General features: G+C 48.9%; 2 protein-coding genes across 3 annotated transcripts; one reads left to right on the top strand and one right to left on the bottom strand.

The window, feature by feature from the left end:
- Positions 1 to 678: 678 nt before the first annotated feature.
- LOC311009598 (BCL-6 corepressor-like) lies at positions 679 to 16,719 on the bottom strand. 2 transcript variants are annotated; one of them, XM_084003881.1, is made up of 13 exons: positions 16,013 to 16,719; positions 14,123 to 14,181; positions 9,336 to 13,004; positions 8,315 to 8,537; positions 7,776 to 8,180; positions 7,280 to 7,471; positions 6,327 to 6,661; positions 5,091 to 5,219; positions 4,476 to 4,642; positions 4,031 to 4,176; positions 3,261 to 3,338; positions 2,867 to 3,050; positions 679 to 2,617 (listed from the first exon to the last, which is right to left on the bottom strand). In XM_084003881.1, exons 2-13 carry the CDS (start codon positions 14,123 to 14,125, stop codon positions 1,363 to 1,365), a joined length of 6,786 nt encoding a protein of 2,261 aa, XP_083860007.1. In that variant the 5' UTR covers positions 14,126 to 14,181; positions 16,013 to 16,719; the 3' UTR covers positions 679 to 1,362. The 2 variants fall into 2 exon arrangements, with proteins under 2 accessions (XP_083860007.1, XP_083860008.1); XM_084003882.1 differs by lacking the exon at positions 14,123 to 14,181.
- A 587-nt stretch (positions 16,720 to 17,306) lies between these two features.
- ackr3b (atypical chemokine receptor 3b) lies at positions 17,307 to 22,552 on the top strand. Its single transcript, XM_084004219.1, has 4 exons — positions 17,307 to 17,417; positions 18,072 to 18,254; positions 18,826 to 19,035; positions 20,533 to 22,552. The coding sequence occupies exon 4, from the start codon at positions 20,546 to 20,548 to the stop codon at positions 21,683 to 21,685; it is 1,140 nt and encodes a 379-aa protein (XP_083860345.1). The 5' UTR covers positions 17,307 to 17,417; positions 18,072 to 18,254; positions 18,826 to 19,035; positions 20,533 to 20,545; the 3' UTR covers positions 21,686 to 22,552.
- The last annotated feature ends 3,035 nt before the right edge of the window (positions 22,553 to 25,587 follow it).

The following is a 25,587-nucleotide window of genomic DNA, read 5'->3' as shown; positions in this document are numbered from 1 at the left end:
TCCATTATTCTCTCTCTCTCTCTCCCTCTCTCCCACACAGAGACATGCTCTCTCGCCCGGAAACCTTTTCTTCTTCCCTTTTTGTTCGTTTGCCTCGACGCCTCGCCGACCTTTGACCCCAGGAGTAAACACAACGACCTCGTGCTCTGTTTGGAAGATGAGAGCTGAGAGAGACAACCGATTTTTTTCACGTGTAAACATTCCTTTGAAACTTTTACAAGCAGAACACGATAATCTGTACGAAACGACTCGTATTCAGGCGTCTGCAGGGTCGGAGAGACGCACGCACACACACACACACACACACACACACACACACACACGCATCAATAAATTATGCCGCTCTCTCTCTGTTTAAATATTCATCGGCGGCGCTGCTCGTCTCACTCGCTAAACAGCCAGACACACACACGGTTACACACTTATTACACACACACTAATACAAAACACACACAAAGAGGAGGCGAGAGGCTGCTTTGACAGCAGTGAATGGAAGTGTGAGGGGAGGGGGGGGGGGGTCACACACACACACTCACTCGTATCCCAGCATGCACCTTAAAGTGCAGTTTCATGTGTAAAAACATAGAAATCTGAACATGAATAAAACCATGTATTTATTAAACGTCTTCTGAGAGAGAAGGACGGACAGGAAGGAAGAGACAGACAGAGAGACAGGTCGACGGTCCAATCAGTAGAATTTAATTTCCCGTCTGGCAGAAATAAAAAGCTGCTTTTCGCTGCGTCGCCTTTAATTAGATGTTTAACGTTCACACACACACACACACACACACACACACACACACACACACACACACACACACACACACACACACACACACACACACACACACACACACACACACACACACAGTTAGTGTGAAGAAAATGCTAATGAGCAGCCAATTAAACACACACATTCATGCATATAAATACTGCTTGTCTCTCTGTGTGTGTGTGTATATATATATATATATGCTAGCTCACCTGCGTATTGAACGTGACTTCAGACGACATAGTCTTTATATTTATTGGACAATAAATACGTTTGCCGGTGAAACCAACAGGATGCTGAATACAAAATCACACACAGAGGTAACAAACAAGCTCCCGACCGACTGACCGAACTAATTTAACAACAGTGATATCTGCACGCATAAATTAAAAGACCCATATTTACAGTTTACACGTAGCACACAGGACATCGTTAGTCCTTTCCACTGTCCAAATATGGCGTTACCTCAGTTACAATATTCACACGTGCGTTCCAGTTTAAGCGCTGATGTTCGTAACGGGGTCCTGTATCGTTGCCGACTTCGCGAAAGACGATTTGCAGCTTCTCGTTTCCTTGGTTACACTGTGATGTCACAACCTGGATTTAACGCTGACCCCCTCTTTCTTCAGGTCCCTCTGGATAGCACCTCCCCCCATGCTCATCCCCAGGTCCCTGATGTGGACTCTGACGTTGCCCAAGTTCCTTTGCCAGGCGGCGTCCATCTTTACAGTCTTGCCTCCATGGCCTTGGCCGTCACGGGAAGTGGCGTCTCTTTTCGGGGCGGCGCCCGTGCCTCCCACTCTCTTTGTTCCCTGGCGTTCCCATGCATCCACTGTAGCGTTCGGCTTCGCGGCGCTGGCGAACCCACCGTCTTTACTTCGCAGTCGTTGCGGTTCCAAAACACACGCATCGGCCGAAGCACCTTGGTCTGGAGCCGAATCCCCGAAGCTGGTCGTACTCCCTTGATGTGGTCGTTTCCACGCGTTAGCATCGACTGCACTGTTTGCATTTGGAGTATTGGCAGCGTTCTTACTTTGTGGTCGCCGCGGTTCCCACATGCTAGCAGCAGCTGTCGCGTCAGCAGCTGTCGCGTCAGCAGCGACGGCGGCGTCCCCGGTGGATTCATTCCCCTGCGGCGGTTTGTGTTCCCGGGTGCTAGCGACCGTTTTAGAGTCCAGATGAGCAGAATTCAAAATCCAACTCTTCTTTCTTTGTGGTTCCCACATGCTGGAGGCTATTTTACAGTCTGAATGAGTTACATTAGCGACATCAGCATTCGTCATTTGTGATCTCTGCAGTTCCCACTTACCAGCGTTCATTGTCATGTTTGCCTTTGCAGGAACAGGAAGTTCAGCGTTTTTACTTCCTAGCTGCTGAGGATCCCACAAGCTAGCTGCCGGAGAAGAAGAGCCGGCGTGTTTAAAGGCTTGGCGTTGTCCAGACTCTGTAGTCCTGGTTTGCAAATCCATGTTAGCAGCAGCTTCTGTCGCCCCCCGTCGCTGCGGTGGCGGTCTGTGTGATGGTCTCGACATTGGCGGTGGCGTTGGAGGTGGAGAAGCCTCCAGCGAGTCCCTGCGACTGTCCACGAACTCCAAAGAAGAGCCGAGCATGCCGGCGAGCTCCGGCGTGGCCTCAACCAGCTCCAAAGGGTCCTTGACATCCGGCCTGAAGGAGGCCAGCTCCTGCTCATCCGGACCCGTTAGGAGCTGGGACAGGGACGCCTGCCGGTAGAACTCGTCCTCGGGGATGGACTGCACGTTGAGCTGTGGAAAGAGTCGCCGGAAAGACCGAGACGTCATCCGGAGTCGACCCAGGACGTCGGCGAGGAGGAGCCAGTTCCTGGAGCTGGGGGACAGAGGAAGGGGGTTCTAGTCATACGTCACACATCTAAAGGGTCAAACTCTGCTGAGCCAGATTTGAGAAGGGAGGAGAATGAGAGGATGAGATCCAGTATCCCTGATTCTCTTTAGTCCTCGGTCAGCTATCGCTAGTATTTTTACCTCCAGCCCTGTCGTCCGAGGCCCTGAAGTCATGATATGTTTAGCCTTGCCATCTTCAGTCAAAGCCCCCTCGATGTTTAGTATTTACACTCACCCCTGAGACAGTGACACCTGGATGTTGTAGCAGGGTAGCAGCGGTCGGTCAGACAGCTCAAACTCAAACACCTCCCTCCTGGCCTGTTGCTCCTCATCCTCCACCTCCTCCTCATCTTCCTCCTCCTCCTCTGGACCAGGCGGGTCAGCAAGGATGTTATAGAGGTCTCCCTTGCTGGACGGCTCTGTAAAAACACAAAACATCATAACCAGGACGACATTAGTGATTCAATTTGACGTCCGAGCTCCTTTAGTCCGAGTTGCCTAGTTGCTCTGAGCTCATCCTAATCTTTCCGTCCATCCAACACCTCTTCCACAGTCCGACCCTGGTTCTTTCAGGTCGTTGTTTTTTTATTTCCTTTAACCCTCGGTACAATGTTGGTGTGTGAACTCACCGCACACCGAGCTGCCGTAAAACTCCCAGCAGACTCCCGGATCGCCCTCCGACCTTCCCTGGAGGTCGGACAGATAGTCTGCAGCGGAGAGACAGACAGTTAGCGGCTTTGTGGGCGATCAAAGAGCCGACCAATCAGAGAGGATGAAGGCAGCGAGGTGAAAACAACAGGGACACACACACACACACACAGTGGAAGGAGGGAAGAAGAAGATGAGTGTTTGTGCTCAGTCGGTGCCGGCTTGTCGCCGCGGCGCCTGGCGCTGAGTAGACGGATGCAGCCAGGAGTGTGTGTGTGTGTGTGTGTGTGTGGCGGTAAGCTGTTCTGGGATTCAACAGCCAAGCCTCATTAAACCCCTCTGGAGAGAGAGAGAGCAAAAAGAGAGCGATGGAGAGAACAAATACAGGCAGGGAATGGTAATCAGACAGGCTGGCCAACACACACACACACACACACACACTAACACACACGATCATCGTTTTTAATGGATTATTCCTTTTTTACAGTACGGCTGCCTCTCCAACAGAGAATAAAGAAGGAAAAATCAACAAATTATTCTTAACTAATCAATCCCTTCATTATTTTTCTGATTGCTATGTTTAATAATTTAGTCTATAAAATGTCTTGTTTGTCTAATAAAACATAAAACACCTCAAATGAAGAAAAGCAACAAACCAGAGAATCAGTGAAGATTTTGCTTCTTAAATAAGAGAAATCATTAATAAGTCAATCGAAATGTTATTGATTGAAACACACACACACACACTCACCCTCCAGGAAGGTTTCCATGGCAGCGCTGTGGGTCATGTTGATTGGTCCTCGTCCAGAGTAGGAGGTGAGGGTGGGGTCGGCGCCGCAGGCCAGCAGGAGGCGCACCACCTCCACGTGGTCGTTCTCCACGGCGTCGTGCAGCGGTCTGACGACAAACGCAAAAAGATCAAATAAAGGCCGACGGCGTAACGTTACACGCAAGAGTCCCAGAAGCTCGTAGGGAAACGTATAAATGGTATCGTACAGAGTTCCACTCCACGCTATCACACACTTCAGTTTCCTGAGGGATTGAAATCCATCAATACGCAAAAAGGAAATCCAGATCCCAGAGAATCCCCCTACTGGTCCTCACGCTGGTTAAAGCCACCGGACATCTTAACATTCACAAGCGTTGGATCTGGACTCTGTGACCCGTGGACGCCGCAAGGCGGCGCCGCCTCGTACCTGGTCCCGTCCTGAGCGCTGCAGTTGACGTCGGCGCCGTGCTCCACCAGGTGGCGTACGATCCCCAGCCAGCCGCGGGCGCAGGCCTCGTGCAGGGCGCAGTACCCGGCGTGGTCCCGGTGGTTCACGTCACAGGTCTGCCGCTCCAGACAGTACAGCACCACCTCCTGGACACGGGGACACGGGGACCACAATGAGACCGGAACCTCCGGACTCGCACACGGATCAACGCTGGTTCCAAACGAGTAGTCTTAGAAAGTAAAAACACTATATTGCAGAGTTCCTTTCACTGGAACTAAAGGGCCAAGCCCAGCTCCTGAAAAAACCCCCCACACCATTATACCCCTCCACCAAACTTTACACGTGGCCCAATGACTGGACTTGTTGCACAGGTGGCATCCTATCCCAGTACCACGCTGGAATTCACAGAGCTCCTGAGAGCGACCCATCCAAGCCGAGGTGCTTGCTTTTATACACCTGTGGCCATGTGTGATTGGAACACCTGTTTCAATTATTTGGATGGGTGAGTGAATACTTTTGGCAATATAGCGTACTTTCCTACTTCGCCCCCCCCCCCCCCACCTGTCCCGCCCCCCGGGTCTCGTGTCCCGGTACCTCGTATCCCAGGCGGGCGGCGCGCTGCAGCAGCGTCTCTCCGGCGTTCTTGTTCACGATGAGCCGGCGGACCTCAGGGGGGGCGGGCCGAGCGAGGTGTGTGTGCTGCGGAGAGGGAGGCGGGGACACCTGTGTGTGTGTGGGTGGAAAGAGACATTTAAAGGGATCCAACATCGTTTTTATGAGCCACACAAAAAACTAAAAGAGGCTCGCTGTGTTTCTACATGTATCACCGTCAGACACACACACATTGTGATTGAAATGATTCATTTTTCTTCTCTTTCTCTTTACAATAGAATAATTATTATTTTCAGAATTATTATTATTGATAATAATAACTATTATAATTAGTATTATAATCATTATTATAAATAATAATGATAACAATAATAATACATATGATTATAATAATTATTATTATTTTTATTATAATTATAGTAACTATAATAATAAGTATTTATAATTATAAACTATACGCTGGGTTTTCTCAGCCAATCATCAAAGAGGATGAGAAGCTGCCTCGCTGAGCCTCCGACGCCACGGCAACCGCCTCCACCTCAGCAGCCAGACAGTGTGTGTGTTAACGCGTCTGTGTGTGTGTGTTCAGGCATCTGTCAAACGGAGCTGCTCGCCACCACGCATCAGCAAACAGGAAGCGAGCTGTGCCCCGGAGGTGTGTGTGTGTGTGTGTTTTATCGCACAGCAAACAAGGATGCGGGTCAAGCAAAAAGGAGAGAGAGTGTGTGTGTGTGTGTCCTCGCTGCCCTCAGGAAATCTCCGGTGTAGCAGCTGTCAAAACGCTGCAGGACACACACACACACACACACACGCACACACACACACACACACACACACACACACACACAGAACATGTGGAGAATATTATTCTTCCTCTATAACCTTCAATCAGTCCTCCCTCGCTCAGCCTCTCACTCACTTTAATCTGCAGTGAATTGAATTACACACACACACACACACACACACACACACACACACACGCCGTCCCTGCAGACTTTTCACAGCGAGCTCCAATCAGGACGATAATTGCAGCGATGAACAGAGAAGAAGAAGAAGAAGAAAAAGGAGAAGAGGAGGAGGAGGAGAAGGAGGAGAGACTTGAAAACAAGCACTCCCTGCTGTCCCCCCCCCCCCAGACTCCGCCCCTCCTTCCTTTTGGAGGGCGGCGCCGGCAACAGGAAGTACCAGGAAAATCGAAAACAAGCGTTCCTCACTCACCTTCCCAGTCTCATCGCCGCTGCCTCCCCCATCTCCCCCGTCTCTCTCCCCCCCCCTCGCCATCTCCCCTGCCGTGTGCTTCGTCTTGCAGGGGCGCTTGCCCTTCGGCTTGTTGAGGTCGTCGTCATGGTAGCGGAAGGGATGGTGGTCAGGTAAGGAGGAGGGGGGAGGAGGAGGAGCTAAGGAAGGGAGGAAACTGGAGACCCGGCGGCTCTCCCTCAACCTCTGATGCTTGTCCTGGAGGCGGGAGGAGGCGAGGGACGGTTGCTGGGGGGCGGAGCTGCATGGTTGCCGTGGGAGATGGGCGGGGCCAGAGGGTGGGGCCATGTGGAAAACTGAAAGAAGTCACCAAAGTGAAATTATGGTTCATCCTGAGGGGAGCATGAATGATGTCATGATGTTAACAGAGATCAATCAGCTGACGTCGGTGTGATTTATGGATTTAATGAAACTTCCCAGCTTCTTCTTCGCTGTTTCAGAGATGAGTGTGTGAGTGTGTGCACGTGCACGTGCACGGCTTCCCTCGTCACCACCCAATGAGCGGCTGTCTGTCCTTCAGCAGGGGACGAGTTAGATAATAAGAGAGAGAGAGAGAGAGAGGGGAACAAAGAGCTCCTTGCTTGAGTGGGCGAGCGAGGTAGCAGATAATGGGGGAGGGGAGGAGAGAGAGAGACGCTGCAGGAAACGTGCACGTCAACACGTGCACACGCACAGATGTGCGAGTCACCGACACACGAAGCGCCGCGTTGGTCCATGGCCACACGTGACATCATCATTTTTACTCAGGTTTGTAATTCAAAGTTGAACTTCGTGAGCTTTTGCTTCCTGCGAGCGAGGAGCCCCCAAAACACGACGTCCCCAATGTTATCGAGGTTTCCGACACTACCAACGATACAGATATATATATATATATATATATATATATATATATATTAAAAAATTAGTAACTTTACCTCTCAGGTCGTCCCGTCTCACGAACATAGGGTCACGCCAGCCTCCGTTGACCTCTGACCTCACCCTGGCGGCAGCCGGGTCGTCCTTTCTGACCTTCCCGTCGACCTCCGCCGGGAGGCGGGGCTTGTTAAGTCGGAGGCCGTTGAGCTCGATGCAAACCTTGAGCTTCTTCACGTCCTCCAGGGTCGAGTCTTTGACGGATTCCAGCCAATGAGGGAGAGGATGAAACAACAACCAATCAGAGCCCAGGAAAAAACATAACAATATATTGATTAATTGAAGGAAATTAATCATTTGACAAACAGCTCATGTATAATGAGAATATGAGTGTTCCCAGTATCGAACCCTGTGGAACACCAAATGAATTATGATGTGATATATAAAGAAATAATTTAATCTTTTATCCACTAAGCAACTGTCAGTCTGCTGAGTTCACATGAAACCAGACCTGCAGAAGTAATGACCTGAGTCCTACGAACATCCAGGGACCCTTACCGTTGGTGAACCTGGTTTTCTTGCCGGGGTTTCCTGCCCAGTCCTCCTCTTGGTCCTCCTCCCTCCCTCTCTTCAGCCGGCTGCTGCCAATGCTGCTCTGGTGGAACGGCTCCAGGCTGAAGATGCGTCTCCGGTTCACCGCCATGCCGGGATTCGAACCTCTGAGTGGCGGCGTAGCGGTTGCCATAGGGACGTTTTCCTGGAACAGGCTTCTAGACGTGGACAGAAACCTTTGTTGTTGTTGTGAGAGAAGACTCCTCTCCTCTCCTCCCTTCTTCTCTTCCTGCAGACCTCCTCCTTCGTCTGCGTTCTTCTTCTGCTCCTCCGAGACGCCGTCTTGCCCCCGGAGGACTGGGACGCCGGCGGGGGTGCCGCACGGTGTCAGGACGGAGGACGGATGGAAACCTGCAAAGATAAACACAAGAATAATGAACGATTTCAAAAGTAAATGTCTCAACATGAAAGCTTCATCCATCCATGGGGTGTGTGTGTGTGTGTGTGTGTGTTTGAGAGAGAAACGTCTCAGGAAGTCCTCTTACCTCTTGGTGCCTCGGCGGCGGCTGTAGAGGGACTTCTTCTTCCTCCTCCTCCCTCTCTGTTCCTCCCCCCCTCCTCCTCCTCGTTTCCCCCCCTCCCTCCGGCTCCCCGCTGGCTGTCTGCCAGCTCCGTCTCCTCCGCTGCCGTCATCCCGTCTTCCTCGTCTTCTCCTCTTCCTCCCTCCTTCTCCTTCAGCTCCAGCTCAGAGAAGCGCAGCATCGCTCGCTGAGAGAAACAGAGGAACACATCTGAGAATCAACGTCGCCGTGGAAACACGAGATACAGCATTTATCAGCTGTTTATCAGGTGTGATGAGGGTAACCGTTGGCTACCAGTCCCCCTTCCCTCGCTGACAGGCCAGTATTTCTCTCTCACCTCACGTTGCCCCGACCACAAACCCATTTTTAAAATTAACGGCCCGTGAAACGATGTACAAATCCATCCAACGCTGCGGCCCGGAGGCGGCGGCCCCTCAGGGCGAAGGAGCGAGATGTAAGTTAATACCCCCCCCCCCCCCCCACCTGCAGGAGCCACGACTGACCGAACACAGCCATTAACATCCTGACAGCTGAGAGCTGATTCAACAACACAGTTCATATGGTCTCACCAACGATCCTACTAGTCCCCTGATTATCTCCAGAAAATTAAAAACAAGGCTCCAATATTCAAAGAACAAGACATGATCAGTTCTGAAACACTGGATCCCTACATTACCCACAATGCAACTCAGGAGGAGTTCTTTAACAGCCTCTTCCCCTCTTCATCCTCCTCATCCCTGTGCAAAGGGCTGAGGATGAGGAGGATGAAGAGGGGTGGAGGATGGAGAGATTTAATGTGAGATGAAGGGTAGATCTCAAGGTGACGAGGAGGTGAAGAGATAAGAAGAATGACAAGCGACGAATAGAGGAACCAAAATATAGCAAAAAGGTGATGTTGAAAGAGAGATGGGAAGAGGAGGCTCAGACACCTCCTGGTACAGACTCAAACACCCAGACCACCAGTAAAAAGTTCAAAGGGTCTTACCTGAAGTGCTCTCTGCTCTCTGCTCAGCTTGCTGGAGTCGGCGTAAAGCTCCGTGGTCACGCATTTAATCCGGTCACCCACGAAGCCGGAGGAGTTGGCGATGCGCTTGGTGAGGCCGGAGCGCCGTCCTTTGCTGCCCTCGTCCTCGTCTGCCAGGGGATCTGTGCTGTCTTCCTTCCCATCTCCAAAGCTGCCAGTGGTGAGGCCTGAGTTTGGCGTCTCTCTCCCAGACTCTGCCTCATCAGAGGAAAGGCCTTCATATTTGAGGTCTTTATGAAATGGCGGTTCTGGCCTCAGGTCTGCAGGCATGAAGTTAAAGCCTCCTTTGGACAGATTTCCAGACGTGAGATGCTGACAGGTTGGGCCTTGAGGAAAATGATTTCCAAATGTGGAGAACCCAGGATTGTCATGTACACAGGTCTGGTTGTTTTCAAAAGACTGGCCTTTGGAGAGGGTATTTCCACAATGTGGACAATTCTTTCCGCATGCAGCAGCCCTGACATTGATGTTTTCACAACCTGGGTGCACAGCTAATCTGGGATTGGTGCTCCTGCAGTTTGGATTCACAGGGACACTATTTCCATGATTTAGGCCACTGGAAATTCTGGGTTCACAAGTTGGAGCCCTCAGAGCCACATTTCTGCAACAAGGGCCCACAAAATGTCTGTTGACAAAATGTGGACTGTTTTCATCTCCACTGTTACATGTGGGAGTTTTGGGGTTGATGTCAACAGACTGTGGGTCCCTGGTGTTCATAACCCCGCCAGCTGGAAGCCTGGGATTCAAACTCCTGCATGCTGGGACCTGGCGACTGAAATCTCTAGATGCTAGTCCCTTACTGCTGCGAACTGGACTGTCCGAAAGACAGCTGCCCCCATAAACTGGACTTTTTGGGCTGGTGGCAGCACACACTACTCCCATGATGTTGTTAGAATTGTTGTTGTCACTACAACAATTGTCTTTGCTGAAAGGATCCACTGAGTTGTCATTTGTGGAAGGACTTTGCTCGGGGCTAACATTTTGATCGGCTGAGGCCAGACACTTTGCTTTATTACTAGCGCTGTTGACACCATTGTACCCACCACTAGTAACACCAGTTATCAAGACCTCAGCACCGCCAGTGGCTCCTGATTTCCATTTTCTAGAAAACTGCTGTGGAGAAGTTCGGGCACAGTGCATCGTCTGCTCTTCTGGGATGTCTGGGAATGGACTCGGTGAGTCCTCCTCTTCCAAGATCTCCTCACCAGAAGGAGGAGGTGCAGAAGACGTGTGATGAGGAGGTTGTGGTTGGGAAACGTTGGATAGTGAGCCTTGCCTCTGCTCGGCAGCATGGCTGGGAGGAGGTTTTGTTGGCCTTAGCTCTCTTTCCTGAAGTTGGTTACAGCCAGTCCCTCCATGCTTTGAGGAATCTTCTCTCATGGTACACGTGGGCTTGTTGGTGGACGAGTCATCATCTGTCTCGTCACGTGCCAGGTCAATACAGATTACATCATCTCTGGTAGAGGTGAGGCTTTTGCCTAAAGCCTTTATGGTTTGGTTTGTGGACTCGCTCTTCTGGGCGCTGTCGGCATCCGGCCTTTCCATGTTCCTGTTTGGTTCTGCGTTCCAACTTTTATCCTGAGTCTCAATTTGGTCAAGACCTGGGTGGGAGGAAACAGATGGAGGGGCCATCCCGCAGGAATTCTGATATGTCATGAAGTCACCCTGGTTTGGATGTACACCATATGGAAGTCCATGTTTTGATGCAATGCAAGGTGTGTAAAAGCTGCTGTTGCCAAGCAAGGCTGGGTGGGTATAAACAGGACCTTTGCCTGGCATGGTCATGCGTTGCAAGGACATATTCTCGGCCACTGAGTATGGAATGTATCGGTTAGTGTAGCCTAACCCAGGAGGAAGGTAGGAGTCACCATAGATTTGACTGGAGGTGTTTCCATTTCCCACACGAGACTGCGGTTGCTGCTGTGGATGAGGTTGGGGGTCTTGAGCCTCTGGTTTAGAAGCAGAAGGTATGCTCTGTTTTCCAGGGCAAGTTGCTCCTTTACTCTTTGGATTCTCCAAGTCAGGGGGAGGGACTTCTGGCTGTTCGACTTTGGCCTTTGGGGAAGGAGATGATGCAGAGGGTCTTCCCACTGAGGCAGGACTGGAAATACTGGTTATCTCTGTTGGCATGGAGCCAGGTGAGTTTTGAGGCTGTGGATGATGAGAAATGTTGTCTAAACTCTTGTTTTTCATATTTTGGGAGCCTCTGCTGTGAGGTGCAGAGCCGACAGACGGGGGAGGACCCGAAACAACCCCAGAAGAGGGCACAGCGCTGATCGTTTCAGAACCATCTGGAGTCTTTGCTGACGTGTTAACAGGTGGGTTCTGGTCCCGACTGGCTAGCGGCCCGTAATGAGATGGCGGTAAATACCCCAACTTGGCCAGGGCCTCTAATTTGGATGGGAATCCATTTGAAAATTCTTCCAACTCTTTGGCAGACAGATCCAAAGGTTTTCCCCTGGTGTTTTTGGCAGACTTTTGAGGTACAGTTTTGTCCAGTGATGTCTTTGCAGGCGATATACACTTCTCTGCAGTACAGCGGTCTGAGCTGGCATCTTTGGTTTTGTTGCTGCCCGAGTGCTTGGGAGAGCAGTGCTCAGAGCTCAGGCTGCCCATGAAAAAGGCGTGAGACACTGATAGCGAGCTCGAGGATGAGGAGGTCTTTCTGTAAAGCGACTTCTGGAGGTCTGTAGTGGTCTTGTTGAGGGGTTGGGGTGGGGGAACTGAGCATGGAGAATGGGTAACTGTGGGTGACTCTAAGACAGCAGCATTAGCTGAACTGCTAACAGGGGCACCAGTACTTCCACCACTGCTGCTGTTAATCGTGTTCTTGGTGGATTGACTGGACTTTGGCCCACTGCTGCCATGTTGCCGCTCGGTATGGTGAACAGCTTGAGGCTGGGGCTCCTGGTGGATCTGTGGACTGGTGCTAAAGGCAGAGGGTTCCTGGTGCACAAGGCCCTGTACGGCCTTGTCCTGGCAGTGGGGCAGGGGTGAAAGGACAGAAGGAGCAGGAGTTGCCGTGGGGATCCTGATTAGAGGCCCGAGTGGGGAGGAGATGTGAGCCGGGCCATAATGAGGCAGGTAGAAAAGTCTGTCTTCCCCAGGTGTGCTGCCTCCTGCTCCAGCAGCACACAGCGACTGATACGCCAGCTGCTGGTGAAGGAAGGGTGAGGGCTGGGACAGGAAGGAGGCCTTGTACGCCATGTCCAGGAAGGGGTACATCGTTGCATCAACATAAGGGCTAATCCAGGGCAATCTTGAGAAACCACCAGCACTATTCAGACCCAGCTCTGTCTGTTTGTCGTGGGGTAAGACTCGGCGGTCCAGGCCAAGACCATCACCGCCTGCAGCAGGAATGACTGTGGGATTCTGCAACCCTGACGGTGGGCTCTTGTAAAGTCCAACGTATCCGTGTGTGGATTTCTGGCCGTCCGACATAGTTACACCTCCTGGTTTGTACAGGAGATCGTAGCCAAGCGGGAGAGAAGTGGCGACCTGCTGGGGCTTTTCCGCGGAGAGAGGATGGAAGATTCCTGCGTGGGGGCGGTAGTTCTCCCCCACCAGAGCGTTGCGGTCGATGCTGAGGGCAACTAGCGGGTTCATCCTGTAAGACGCCCTGGCATCCACCTGTAACACGGAGACAAGAGTCACGTCAAGAACGTGGAGATCCGCTGTAAAACAGAAACATGGACTGTTCAATCCCTCAGCTTCCAAAGAAACACACCGAAGGCTGCGTTTGTTCAATCACCAAACAAATGTTCGATGTTGACTTCTTCCTTTATGACTTTACTTGAGTTGCAACATTTACGACGCTCTGCAGCATGGACTTCCTCCCTGTAAACCAGTAAGAAGTCTGAAATAAAGGTCTACGTGGGCCGATTCACCCTTCAAGGACAAACGGGAGGAAAACAGGACGCCAAGTCTGAGATTTCATTTTTCATTTTCACGGAGAAAAATAAGAGCAGCCTATTTCTGTTTTTTTTTTGTTTCGTATTCCTGGATGACATACGACGCCGCGAGCGACTCGCTCACTCGTCCCTCGACAGATCCAGGAGAGAGAGAGAGAGAGAGAGAGAGAGAGGGAGGGAGAGGAAGCACGACAAACAAAGAGAGAGCGAGAGACAAAGGGAAAGCAGTGAGAGAGAGAGAGAGAGAGAGAGAGAGAGAGATTCAGGGACAGCAATACTGGAGGGAAAAAAACAGCCTAATTGAATTTCCTGTCACACGGCATCGTGAACCATCTCTGATTGGCTCTCAGCCGCAGGGCCACGAGGATATGATCCAGACAGCTGGGTGGTTCGCCTGAGACCTGGAGGACCAGAGAGATCTGGTTCTCAGACCGGAGCAGGATTAATGTCGCATTTCTGGGAATTAGTGGAAAAGAAACACGTTCCCACGATGAGCCGTGGTTTTGAAATAAACGGAGAAATGGGATAAATAACCACAACCGACATGACGTCACACTTAAATGTTACATCATTAACACGATGTTTCCTGACGAGATGTGGTATCAGCACAAACATATTGTGACGTTCTCCAAGGTCACACTTTGTGACATTACGTATCTCTAAATTTGAGATGCGACATTTTGTATCGTTAGATTTCGGATCCCTACATTTGTCACATTCCATAATAAATCGTAAAAAAGCTCCGTGTTTTATGCTCAAACTATTTTTGAATTTGGACCGAGTCCTTCAACGTCGGACCCTGAGACTTGAATGTAGCAAGTTGACCTTTGACCTTACCATGCTGTGAGCCCACGGGTTTCTGCTTCAGACGGGGGGGGGGCCTCAGTCCGCCATGTCTGCAGACGGACAGAAAGACCACATGAGACAGAAAGCAACACACCAGACCAGACCAGAGCATAATAGTCCAGACCAGGCTGGACCAGACCAGTCTAGATACGAGGCTCCGTGTGTGTGTGTGTTTTATTGCCAGCCGGAGGACTGATAAGGCACGTCGCCTCGTTTCCCCCGAGGAATGCATAATCCAGCAGAGAGACACACACACACATCTAATATCTGTGCTGCAACACACACTGATTGATGGCTGTAAGCGAGCTGGGATTTCAATAACAGCTCTTATCGCCAGACGATTGAAGGACAGCTGTGTGTGTGTGTGTGTGTGTGTCATGTAGCCATCCTCATCCATCAAACTACACACACACACACGGAGGATTTGTTTCCTTCAGTGTCGGAATGTAACAAAGTACAAATACTACACGTTTGAGGTACTTTACTGACGTATTTATACTTTATTACATTCATCCGACAGCCTTACTTACTCTATAAATTCATATTTGTAATTCTTGCCACCAGTACAAGGAAGTGACCATATTTGGAGTGTGGAGGAGCGACGGGCGGATCTGAGGAACACAAGCGGCAGAGTGGCACCCTTACCGGATCTGGATCCATTTGGAACAAAGTTAGCTACTAAGATGACTTTAACACTTCATAATTCAATTTTACAGCTAACTAGCATTGGTAGCATGGTAGCGACCTGTCAATCAGCAGGTAAGCCCCACCCCCTTAAGCATCCCCTGATTTCTGGTCTGTTGGACTCTAAATGGACCATAATGTACGAAATGAACATCATGCTGGATTGAAGACTTGAAACTAGAGATTGAAGCTGATCAAAGAACAGGAAGTGGAGACTGACCTTCAAAACAAACCTGTGACCGTGTCCGAACTGGAAAACCAGAATAAAGTATTTTATGGCTGAAGCTGAGGCTCTTATTTTGAAGGGAACACGTCAACACGTCCTAAACGTGGGCTATTTCTCGTGTTGTTGCCGTGACGATACAAGTCTAAATAAATTGATCTTCACGCGTCAGCGTGTAGAAACATCAGACTCACGTCGTCATGGTGACGACGAAACACAATTAAAGGAGCTCTGACCTCACAGGAAGCAGCGTCCTGGCGTTGGCTCAGAAAAGTGGCTTTGGGAATATTATATTAAGGTATGTTTTTTGGATTTTGATTTATTTATCACATGTTGAAAGAACAAGAAGAAGATTACAGTTGAGACATTAAGTAAAAAAAAGAACATGCAAAGGAAACCCAGAAAACCCACAAGGGGCTTGGCATGTAGGGTTCCCTACAATTATTCAACAATATTTATCAAGATGGAAAAATATACATATACAGTATATACAGTATATATACTATATATATATATATATATATATATATATATATATATATATATATATATATATATACACACATACATCAAAATAAGAATAAAATATAATATATATATATTTTTTATGTTCTTGTTATTCTTTATTGTATTGTTATTCTTATTTGTATTCATTATATAATAGTTTATATAATTGAATGTGTGTTTTATATGTCAAAAATAATTCCAGTGACTAGAGGAATATTATACACATATTATAGAGATATTAAAGAGATATTATACAGATATTAAATAGACATTATAGTTATTAGAGACAAGGGTGTTTATCAATAAAATGTCCACTTCAGTTCTTTGAATAAGTATAAATAAGAGTAAAGATTCCAGGAGGAGAACGTGTCATTTAATAGAAACCAACGTCATAAATTATTAGTTATTATAAATAATAATACTTAATAATAATACTAAAATACTAATAATGTGTGTTGTAATCTCACCTCGTCTCTCCGAGCTTTTATTGTTGCAGTCGGATTATTTGGGATCCATCCGGTAAAAACAAGTGGGATCCCAAATCTTCTCGTCTCGCGCTAAAGTAAATAACTTACATTCCTCCTCTTTGATCTGCCGCGTGCGGATGAAGGACGGGGGCGTGGACGCGCACGTGCACACTCACAAACAAGACAAACACGCACGCGCATTTGGACCGCCCCTATCTGCCCAAAAGAGATAAAAGTAAAGTTTTTATGAATCAAGTCTGGCGCGAGAGCCCCGCTGCGACATGCTGAGCACGCGCGCCTCCCGGAACTCCGTCCGCAAAACGGCCAATTTAAGGAGAACAGCGGGGGGGGAATAGGAGCCGCGAGAGAAACAACACGCACGCACGCTCACGCGCGCAAACACGCGCGCGCGCGCCGTCCGGTTACCAGGTCGAACTCTCAGGTGTGCGCGTGTGCGTGTTTCCTCCCCGTCAAGTCCCGACAGGAAGCGGCAGCGGCGGGTCAAATCCGGGAAAATGGAAAAACAAAAATAAAGAGAAAATAATCCTCCGCGAGCGCAAATAATCCTCCGGGTGACGCGCGCGCAGCCCTCCCTTTCTTTCCGGTCCCGTCGTCCCTCCCTCCGTCCCTCCGTCCGTTTGCTGGGTTCCGCTCTTCCTCCTCCTCTGCCTCCCGCTCCTTCTCCCTCTCTTCTTCGTCTCCCTCTACGTCTCTCCGCTGCGTCAAGTGCCGCACGCTGCACCGTCACACTTCCGCTACACACCTTCACAATAACACCAGCGACCACAGCACTGGGAGATAAAGAATTAGATTTTTGATGTACGTGTACTTGTACACGTCAGAGTAAATAGTGTACTTGTACTGCTTTAATCCGTTACCACATTACATTTTAATTGATGATTAAAATATTAAATTACAAATATAATTTTCCTCATAAAAACCTGCGTGCTTTTATTCTGAAAGCATCCCGCCAGATTTTATTGCCGATCAATAATTCTGACTTCACAGAGCTGCTGATTTTATCTCACCTTTTATTAACTTTGTTCTTATTTATGAAGCAAAATCTTAAAAATGACTCAAGAATCAATCTGGAATCAATAGGATCAAGCTGACTAATCGTGAATCCTCGTGTCTCCTTAATTAATATAGGCTAATAATAATAATAATAATTATAAACGCAAATATCTGTTTATTGATCATGTGAGTTGATCCGAAGTGAAAACTCATATTTGTGCTGATCAATAACCCAAAAAGTCCGTGTTCAACACCACAGCGCCACTCCGTGGACCAGAGAGCAAGGAGACAAGGAGCACAATGACAAATCTGCTGAGTCACCATATGACGACGACGACGAAGAGCGTGATGGGAAATCTGCTGCGTCATGAGAACAAAGCGACTTGCTCAGGTACACAATCGTTAACATTTCAAGGTTTTCTGAGCTCAAGTACTGCACATAAGTATCACTTTGATGTACTTGTACTTTACTTATCGGCTTTACCATCTACTTGTACTTTTATTGCAGTACATATATGAATATAATCACCTCAAAGAATGACTACTACATGTATATATATTGTAATATATGTATAATTTGTAAATAAGTAAGATGAGTTTTAGTGATAAATGTTGGGGGTGATGGCGCCGGGCCGCCAGCAGGGGGCGGCAGAGACTCTTCTTCTCTCAGCTTTCTCACCACTTAAGGGTTTCCTGACCTTTCTGTCCCTTTGTTCACCCATCTGAGAGCGACAGGCAGGTAACCCTTCTCACCTGGAGAAGGAGAGACAGACAGGTTCTGAGAGTCAATTAGTGACTGTCTGACCTTTTCGGTTTCCTCTCCTCCTGGTCTTCTTCAGTCCTTCATCTTCTTCATCCGCTTGGAAACATGCAGGAACAAAGTCTGACTTCCTGTCTCCTCTCCTTTCTGCTGATGGTCGTCACGGCAACACACACACACGCACACACACACACAGGAAGTGTCAGGTGTGTGAGAACTTTTATTTTCTCAGGACCTGACAGGAAGTAAACAGCTCAACAGAGTCTTGTGAACAAACTGATCCAGGTGCAGCTGATTGTCCTCGCCGGCTCCCAGGAGCCACTTCCTGCCACCAACGGCTCCGCTTCCTGTGTGGAGAATGAGAACTTCCTGTGTGAGCGGCGAGCTTCGAGGCCGGCGGAGAGCAGATGGGGGGACCAGAGCAGATCTCAGACCAGAACACAGAAATAAACCCGTCAAGTGGAGCAGGTGAGCCTTAGTCGTTAGTAGAGCTGCTGGTCCAGATTCTGGTCCCAGATCTGGATTCTGGTCCTGGTCCTCTGTTTGTTTGATGGAGGTCTGCAGCAGTTTGACTGTGAGTCAGAATGAATCTCCTCCTCTCTTCTTCCTCCTCTTCTCTTCTTCCTCTCTCCTCCTCTTCCTCCTTTAATCAATTCATTTGTATTCCTTATTAAATAATTTAGCTAATTTTAAATGTTTGATTTTTAGATTTCGTTTTTCATTGTTAGATCTAACATTATCATATATAATAATAATAATAATCTAAATATAGTGTTAACATAAGACTTTGGGGGAGATTAAAAGTGAAAATGATGCCCTTTCTGACGTATTATTATTAATATGTGACGTCATTATTACCATTTGTCAGTAAAATCAGCCCCAGACTTCCTTTTAAAGACTAAATGATGAATATTAATGTGTTTTAAAGCTCTTCTTCCCGTGAAACTTTCTTTTCTCTGTTTTCTTCACATCCATCCGGAGCCTTCCGACGTCACACATCTGTGACGCTATTGTTTGCGTTTTAAATGGAAATCCGCAGTTTCTTCGCACATCCTTCGGGTCTATTGTGCTGCAGCGGAGCCGCAATAAATCAGCTGTCTCTGGGGGCGTCTCTCCCCTTTCTGCTGCTTATTTAGCTGCAAAGAGAAGGGGGGGGGCTCACACAGTCCTCCTCGGTCCGCCTCGCACTCTCTGCAGGACTTTAACCCGCCTCGGGACCCGGACAGGACTCCACTCTGCCGTTTGACCTGTAAGTGTTTAAACTCTTTACATAGCAGAAAACTGCATGCAGTTCGGCTCCATCCGTCACGGTTCTGCAGGTCAAAGCGAGGCGCCCCGCTCTGCCACAGTTCAGAGATTTCAGGCCAGACTCCCTTCACAAATGCGTCCCTTTTAAAGTTTCCACATCCAAGCAACGGTACTTGCTTGTGTAGGAGAATAATTACATCTGATTAGTGGTCACTAATGAGCTCCGGTGTATTCGGCGTATTCAGTCTGCTCCTAAAAACCGCCGCATCCGAATCTGAAACCCACTAAACCCGGGTCAACCTGTGGTGGTGTATGAAGTGTGTGTGTTTAATGTGAGCGTTTAAAATCTTAATACACATCTTTAAATAAAGCTTTTCGTTTTTTCCAATTAGGAAAGAAAGTTTAATTGAGTGATTTTGCTCTCAGGGCCTGTGGTGTAAAACCACACTGTTGTTACCTTTCTCGATGTTGGCCGAATTGAACAGTGATTCATGTTTATTATTTGTGCCTCTTCGTTTTTGTGTTGTCACCTGTTGACGTTTCTAAATGAGGTGAGGATCCTAAAAACGAGACATTTTTCTACGGAGTTCCGCGGCTCGTCCGTTGCTGCTGGTCTGCTGATGGAGGCGCGTCCCACACGGGAGCCGGACGCAGGGTTTTATGGCGCTTTAAGGCCACTCCGGTGGTTTATGGTGTTTTTGCTGGTGCGTTCAGGAACCTCGGTGTTTGAACCTCCCAGCAGGAGTCTTATCAGTCCAACTGGCTTTAACATAGAATGGGAGCTCTGGTTTCACTGTTTGTATGTATGAGAGCTCATTAGCATAAACCCGGGAGCAAATAAGCAGCTCCGCTCAGGGCTGAAAACAACACCACATCCTTCTGTTATCGCGATGGTTAGAGTGTATCACACACGTACTCACGCTCGTCTTCACGCTCGTCTTCACGCCCTGCGGCTGAACCGCTAATTGCCTCATTGTTGCCGCTCGGCAGTAAACTTTTATTTTGAAGGTCGTGACCTTTCAGTTGAAAGTGTCCTGTTGAGATTTTATTTATAACTGAAGGTCCAATAAAACCTCGGAGCAAAGAATCCTTAAACGTAGAGTTTTTTCAATGGAGTCTGGTGACACATCAGATCACATTATTGATGTTCGTGGTTTTTATGTTTTTCCCGACGTGATTTCATTGGTCGTTGGTGAGCGTCAATAACTCTTATTTGAATAATTAATATGATCTGTGACACACAGAGAGGTTTTTGTTCCATCAGTGTTTCCTGTCAGTTCAAAGAGTTTCAGCGTATTAATGATGTCTGCATCGTTTGACCTCCTGACCTTTGTACATCCGTCCATCTGTCGACTGTGTGTGTGTGTGTGTGTGTGTGTGTGGTCTCTACTGGATCACCCCGGACCATCTGTGACACCGTGCAGGTTTTATGACCGTCAGATATTATCCAGCAGAAGAAGAAGAGCGGTGGCGTCACTGACCTCCTCTTGTTTTCCAGGTGTGACATCATCATGAGTCTGAGCGCCAACGACCTCAGCGAGCTCATGGAGCTGTGGGAGGAGTTAAACCTGACCGGCGGCGACCACTACAACCTGTCCCGCGTGGAGACGCTGCGGTGCTCCGGCGCCGTCAGCCACACCGCCTTCCTCCACGTCCTCTCCGTCCTCTACGTCTTCATCTTCCTGGTGGGCCTCGCCGCCAACGCCCTGGTGGTCTGGGTCAACCTGCGCTCCGACAGGAACCGCTACGAGACGCACCTGTACATCGTGAACCTGGCCGTGGCCGACCTGTGCGTGGTGGCCACGCTGCCGGTGTGGGTGACCTCGCTGCTGCACAGCGGCCGCTGGCCGTTCGGCGAGGCCGTCTGTAAGCTCACCCACCTGGTCTTCAGTGTCAACCTCTTCGGCAGCATCTTCTTCCTCACCTGCATGAGCGTGGACCGCTACGTGTCCGTCACGCTGTCCGCCAGCGCCCCCGACAGCCGCAGGAAGAAGGTGGTGCGACGGCTGATCTGCATCCTGGTTTGGCTGCTGGCCCTGGCGGCCTCCGCCCCCGACACCTACTTCCTGCAGGCGGTGAAGTCGGCGCACCACGACGGCGCCGTCTGCCGCCCGGTGTACCCGCCGGACAACCCTCGGGAGTGGATGGTGGGCGTCCAGCTGAGCTTCATCGTGCTCGGCTTCGCCGTCCCTTTCCCCATCATCGCCGTCTTCTACCTGCTCCTGGGGGCGGCGATCCCACCCAGCTCGGACCATGAGCGCCGCATCAGCCGGCGGATCATCCTCACTTACATTGTGGTCTTCCTGGTGTGCTGGCTGCCGTTCCACGCCGTCCTCCTGCTGGACACGCTGTCGCTGCTCAACGTCCTGCCCTTCAGCTGCCGGCTGGAGAACTTCCTGGACGTGGCGCTACACCTGACGCAGTGCTTCTCGCTGGTCCACTGCTGCATCAACCCCGTCCTGTACAACTTCCTCAACAGGAACTACCGATACGACCTCATGAAGGCGTTCATCTTCAAGTACTCCACCAAGACCGGGCTCGCCAGGCTCATCGACGGATCGCACGCCTCCGAGACCGAGTGCTCGGTGGTGGCGGTGGACAACAGCAACAGTGGACAACCCAATGTGAACCTCATTGGGAACACTCCTTAGTACTTCTAAGTACTTCTGGAGACTTCACAAATGCTTCTTCTTCCTCCTGTTCCTGACAGCTACAGTCCCGTCAGAGTGGACCAGGAGGAGCACATCAGCTGTGGGGCCTTGATGGTCCAACACCCTGATGGTCTGGGAAGGGGTGATGGACAAGACTCTCTTAGGAGTCCTTCTAAAGACTTGGAGTACTTCTCAACATCTCGGAGTCCTTCTAAAGACTTGGGAGTACTTCTAAAGACAGGGGAGTACTTATTAAATATAGGGCGTACTTTAAGATGTGGGAGTACTCCTTAAATATTGGGAGTACTCTTTAAGGACCTGCAAACACCTCTCTAGACGTAGGAATTCTTCTCTTGGGTAAATTGTACTTTTTACTGCACTACTTTCTCTTGTATGATTTTATTCAATATTAAGCAACAATATCCAGTAATACAAGATATTTTTTTGCATATTGAGTACATAAATTAGTATTTTTTACTGTCTTGTATTTCAAATTTTGCATCCTGTTGTTTGAAGACGCAGTTTGTCCTCCTGACAGTCAAAACTCAGGGCTTAAAAACACCCCGGAGCACTTGAAACCGGAGACGCAACGCGTTCAAAGCGTCTTCAACTTCCACAGAAGAAGAAGAAGAGCTGGGATATAAAGGTGTTGAAGGATTTAATACCTTCAAAGAATATGAGTTTATATTCCGGGAATATATTTATATTCAATGATTTGGAGGTTTTTGATGGTTTATGTGGTTTTAAAAGTCGTCACATTTCTCTGCAGATGAAAGAGAAAACAGTTTCCAATAAAAAATAATGACGTTTATTTTGGTGCAAATGGATCTTTCCTATTTGGAATATCAAGATTTTCTCTGAAACCGACAACATCTTGATTCAAACATTTATCCTATAAGACAAAACGGCGTGTTGAAAATCTGATTTAAAAATGTATTTATTTCCTATATGTGTAAATACCTGCTGTTCTAAATGTCGTTGTGTGTAAATAAATAGAGGCGTTGAAGTGTTTCCACTAAAGGGTCAACTTACTGCGTTTCTCAGATAAAAGCACAGATCTCTGCCCAGAGTCTGGTCTGCGTGTCTCTGCCAGGTGGTTCCAGGTGAATAAGTGTGTTTAACCTGTGTGAGGTCACACCTTAAATCAGTTGCAGGTGTCGCGGCCTCGATCACAGAGCTGCGAGGCGCCGCTCGGACGCTCAACAGCCGCACAGGTGAGTTCACCTGCAGACGGACGAGGACTCGGAGGGGCTCACACCAAACTCACATTTAAGCTCATATCACAACCAAAACTGATTATGTAAAAAATATTTAAGGTAAAGTTTCCACATGAAGAACAACCCTGGCTTTAATTCTGTGGTGGAATGAAGTTGTAAAAAGTGCTGATATTATGAATGGAGTTCTGCCTGTGGAGCCTGCAGCTTGTTATTTGGAGACTTAAGGAAAATAAATGGACCTCTGTGTTTAATCAGAGCAGGATTTAACCTCTGGTCCCATAACAAGCGGCCGCTGAGCTGATTGATGTCACGGGGACAAAGGGTCCGTCTGAGCGCGCTCAGTGGCGAGGGATCTGCAGCCGGGAGGAGGGGGGGAGGATGAATGGAGACGAAATCTTTAATGAACATCACCTAACGGGATCCAGCAGGGATTACACTGGGCACACACAGGCCCGCCTCATTCTGGCTGTTTCCATGACGACCGGAACACGTTCCAGAGGGGTCCGCTTTGAATTCCTCACAGAAGGGACGCGAAGAATCCAAGTCCAGAGAGGCCGGCTCTCGTTCAGACCAGACTGCATTGGAAAAAGTCTTGTTTTTAGAGGCACGGCAGTCCTAATCCTCCTCCTGGTCTTCAAAGTCCACTCTGAGGTTTAAACAGGAAGTTGTGATTGACAGTCTTAGTCTCTATGATCCTTCTGTCCCTCAGTGCAGGACAGGGCCCCCTTGCCCCCCCCCCCCCCCCCCCGTCTGTGTGTGTGTGTGTGCACACCAGAATGCCTGTCTTTGTGAGGTCCGGTCTCGGAGGTGCGTCTGATGCTTCAGAGGAATGTCTGATGTCAACGCGGATCCTCACAAGTCCACAAGTCCAGACGAGTCCTCCCAGCGTCTGTCATTATCCTCTTCAGGGTTCTCATTTCACACCTGAGCTGCTCCCGGATCAGTTTCACACCCTGGACCTCCACTGACAGCTGGAGGAGGTCTGGTCCAACAGAACCAGGGTTGGTCTCCAGCCTACAGACTCAAACGTACTTCGGAGTACTTCGAAATCAGAAGCCGTGACCTTTGACCCTGCTGCAGTTTACCACCACAGAAGAAGAACCCTGCGACCAAACACAACATATCTCTGTGAATCATGGGCTCTGTGCTGACCTCTGACCCCCGCGTGAGGTCATGTTTACCGTCAGGAGGCTCAACACATTCCTCAAGTCCTGTACCAGACTCCCCGTCTCCATGGTTACCTGGTGTCTGGACGTCCGATTGGCTGCGGTCAGCAGCCCGCGAGTAGAAATCACACTAACAAATGAAAGTGTCACTTTTATGATATTAATATACTGTGAGTACTTTCATATTGTTGTATTAGTACCTTGATTTTTAGTTTATGTATTTGTACTTTTATCAAAGGACTTTTTATTTTTTTAAATATTATTATTTTTACTTTATGTATAAGTACTTGTGTTTATCTTTAGTTGATGTATTAGTACTCTGAAGTCTGGGCTCTGAAGTCTGCCACCTGGTGGCTGAAGCGTCACACTGCATCTGTGTATTAAGAGTCAGTGTGAGTCTGTGAACTGTACGTTGGTGATCATCTGTGCAGAACTTCACCGGCAAAAAGGTTGATTCAACAGCGCTGACGAGCTTCAGACGTTTAATTATTTCCATTCTTTAAATATTTAACGGAAACAGTGAGACAGTAAACATCAGGGAAGCTCCTCGTGTTTGTGTGGTTGTGTGTGTGTGTGTACTGTGGAAGTCAAAGGTCATGTGTAGCCCTTTAGGTGTCAGTTATGTCCTCAGCATGTTTCAGAGCTGAAACCCGACGCTGTGAACGTCCTGTTCAGACACCGCCCAGGTGAATTGTGGGAACTGTAGGAATACACGCCGCTGTAGAATCAGATTCTCCTGATTATTATTATTAGTGGAGACTATCGTTATGTTGACATTGTTGTTGTTCTTCAGACGTTGTTGGTGTTGTTGTTCTTCAGATGTTGTTGTTGTTGTTGCTCTTCAGATGTTGTTGTTGTTGCTCTTCAGATGTTGTTGTTGTTGCTCTTCAGACGTTGTTGTTGTTGTTGCTCTTCAGACGTTGTTGGTGTTGTTGTTCTTCAGACGTTGTTGTTGTTGTTGTTCTTCAGACGTTGTTGTTGTTGTTGTTCTTCAGACGTTGTTGGTGTTGCTCAGACGCTGTTGTTGTTATTCTTCAGACATTTATGACTCTGCAGTTTTCCATGAATTTGTTGCACAAGCTGCTGGTCTCCAGAGTCCACATGACTGACTGTTTACTGACACACTGCTGCTGTTGTGTAACACACACACACACACACAGTATTTGGGGTCAAAGGTCAAACAGTCTGGACTCATTTATAGTTCAGTGTTTATCCGTTTGGATTTGTATCTCCCGTTTATGTTGAAGAGACGGGATCAATGAATCTGAACGTATCAATCGGTCAGACGGGACCCAACATGTGACGGACTTCATGCAACATGTTAGCTTTGGAGGGCTCTCTGGTCTGGGGGGCGGCGTTGGGGGGGGGGGGGGGGGGGGGGGGGCGGTGTCTGGTCCTCAGTAAGGCTCGTGCCGCAGCAGGAGGGGCTGCTGGGTCTATTTCCGATTCAGGGTGACAAACAGCCGGCCGGGGGGGGGGGGGGTCGGGTGTCCCTCTCAGGGTATAAAGGCCAGGGGGC

Source organism: Eutrigla gurnardus (assembly GCF_963514095.1).
Source record: "Eutrigla gurnardus genome assembly, chromosome: 24".
Classification (NCBI taxonomy): domain Eukaryota; kingdom Metazoa; phylum Chordata; class Actinopteri; order Perciformes; family Triglidae; genus Eutrigla; species Eutrigla gurnardus.
The sequence above is the reverse complement of the archived record's forward strand: the minus strand, read 5'-3'. Positions and strand labels throughout refer to the sequence as shown.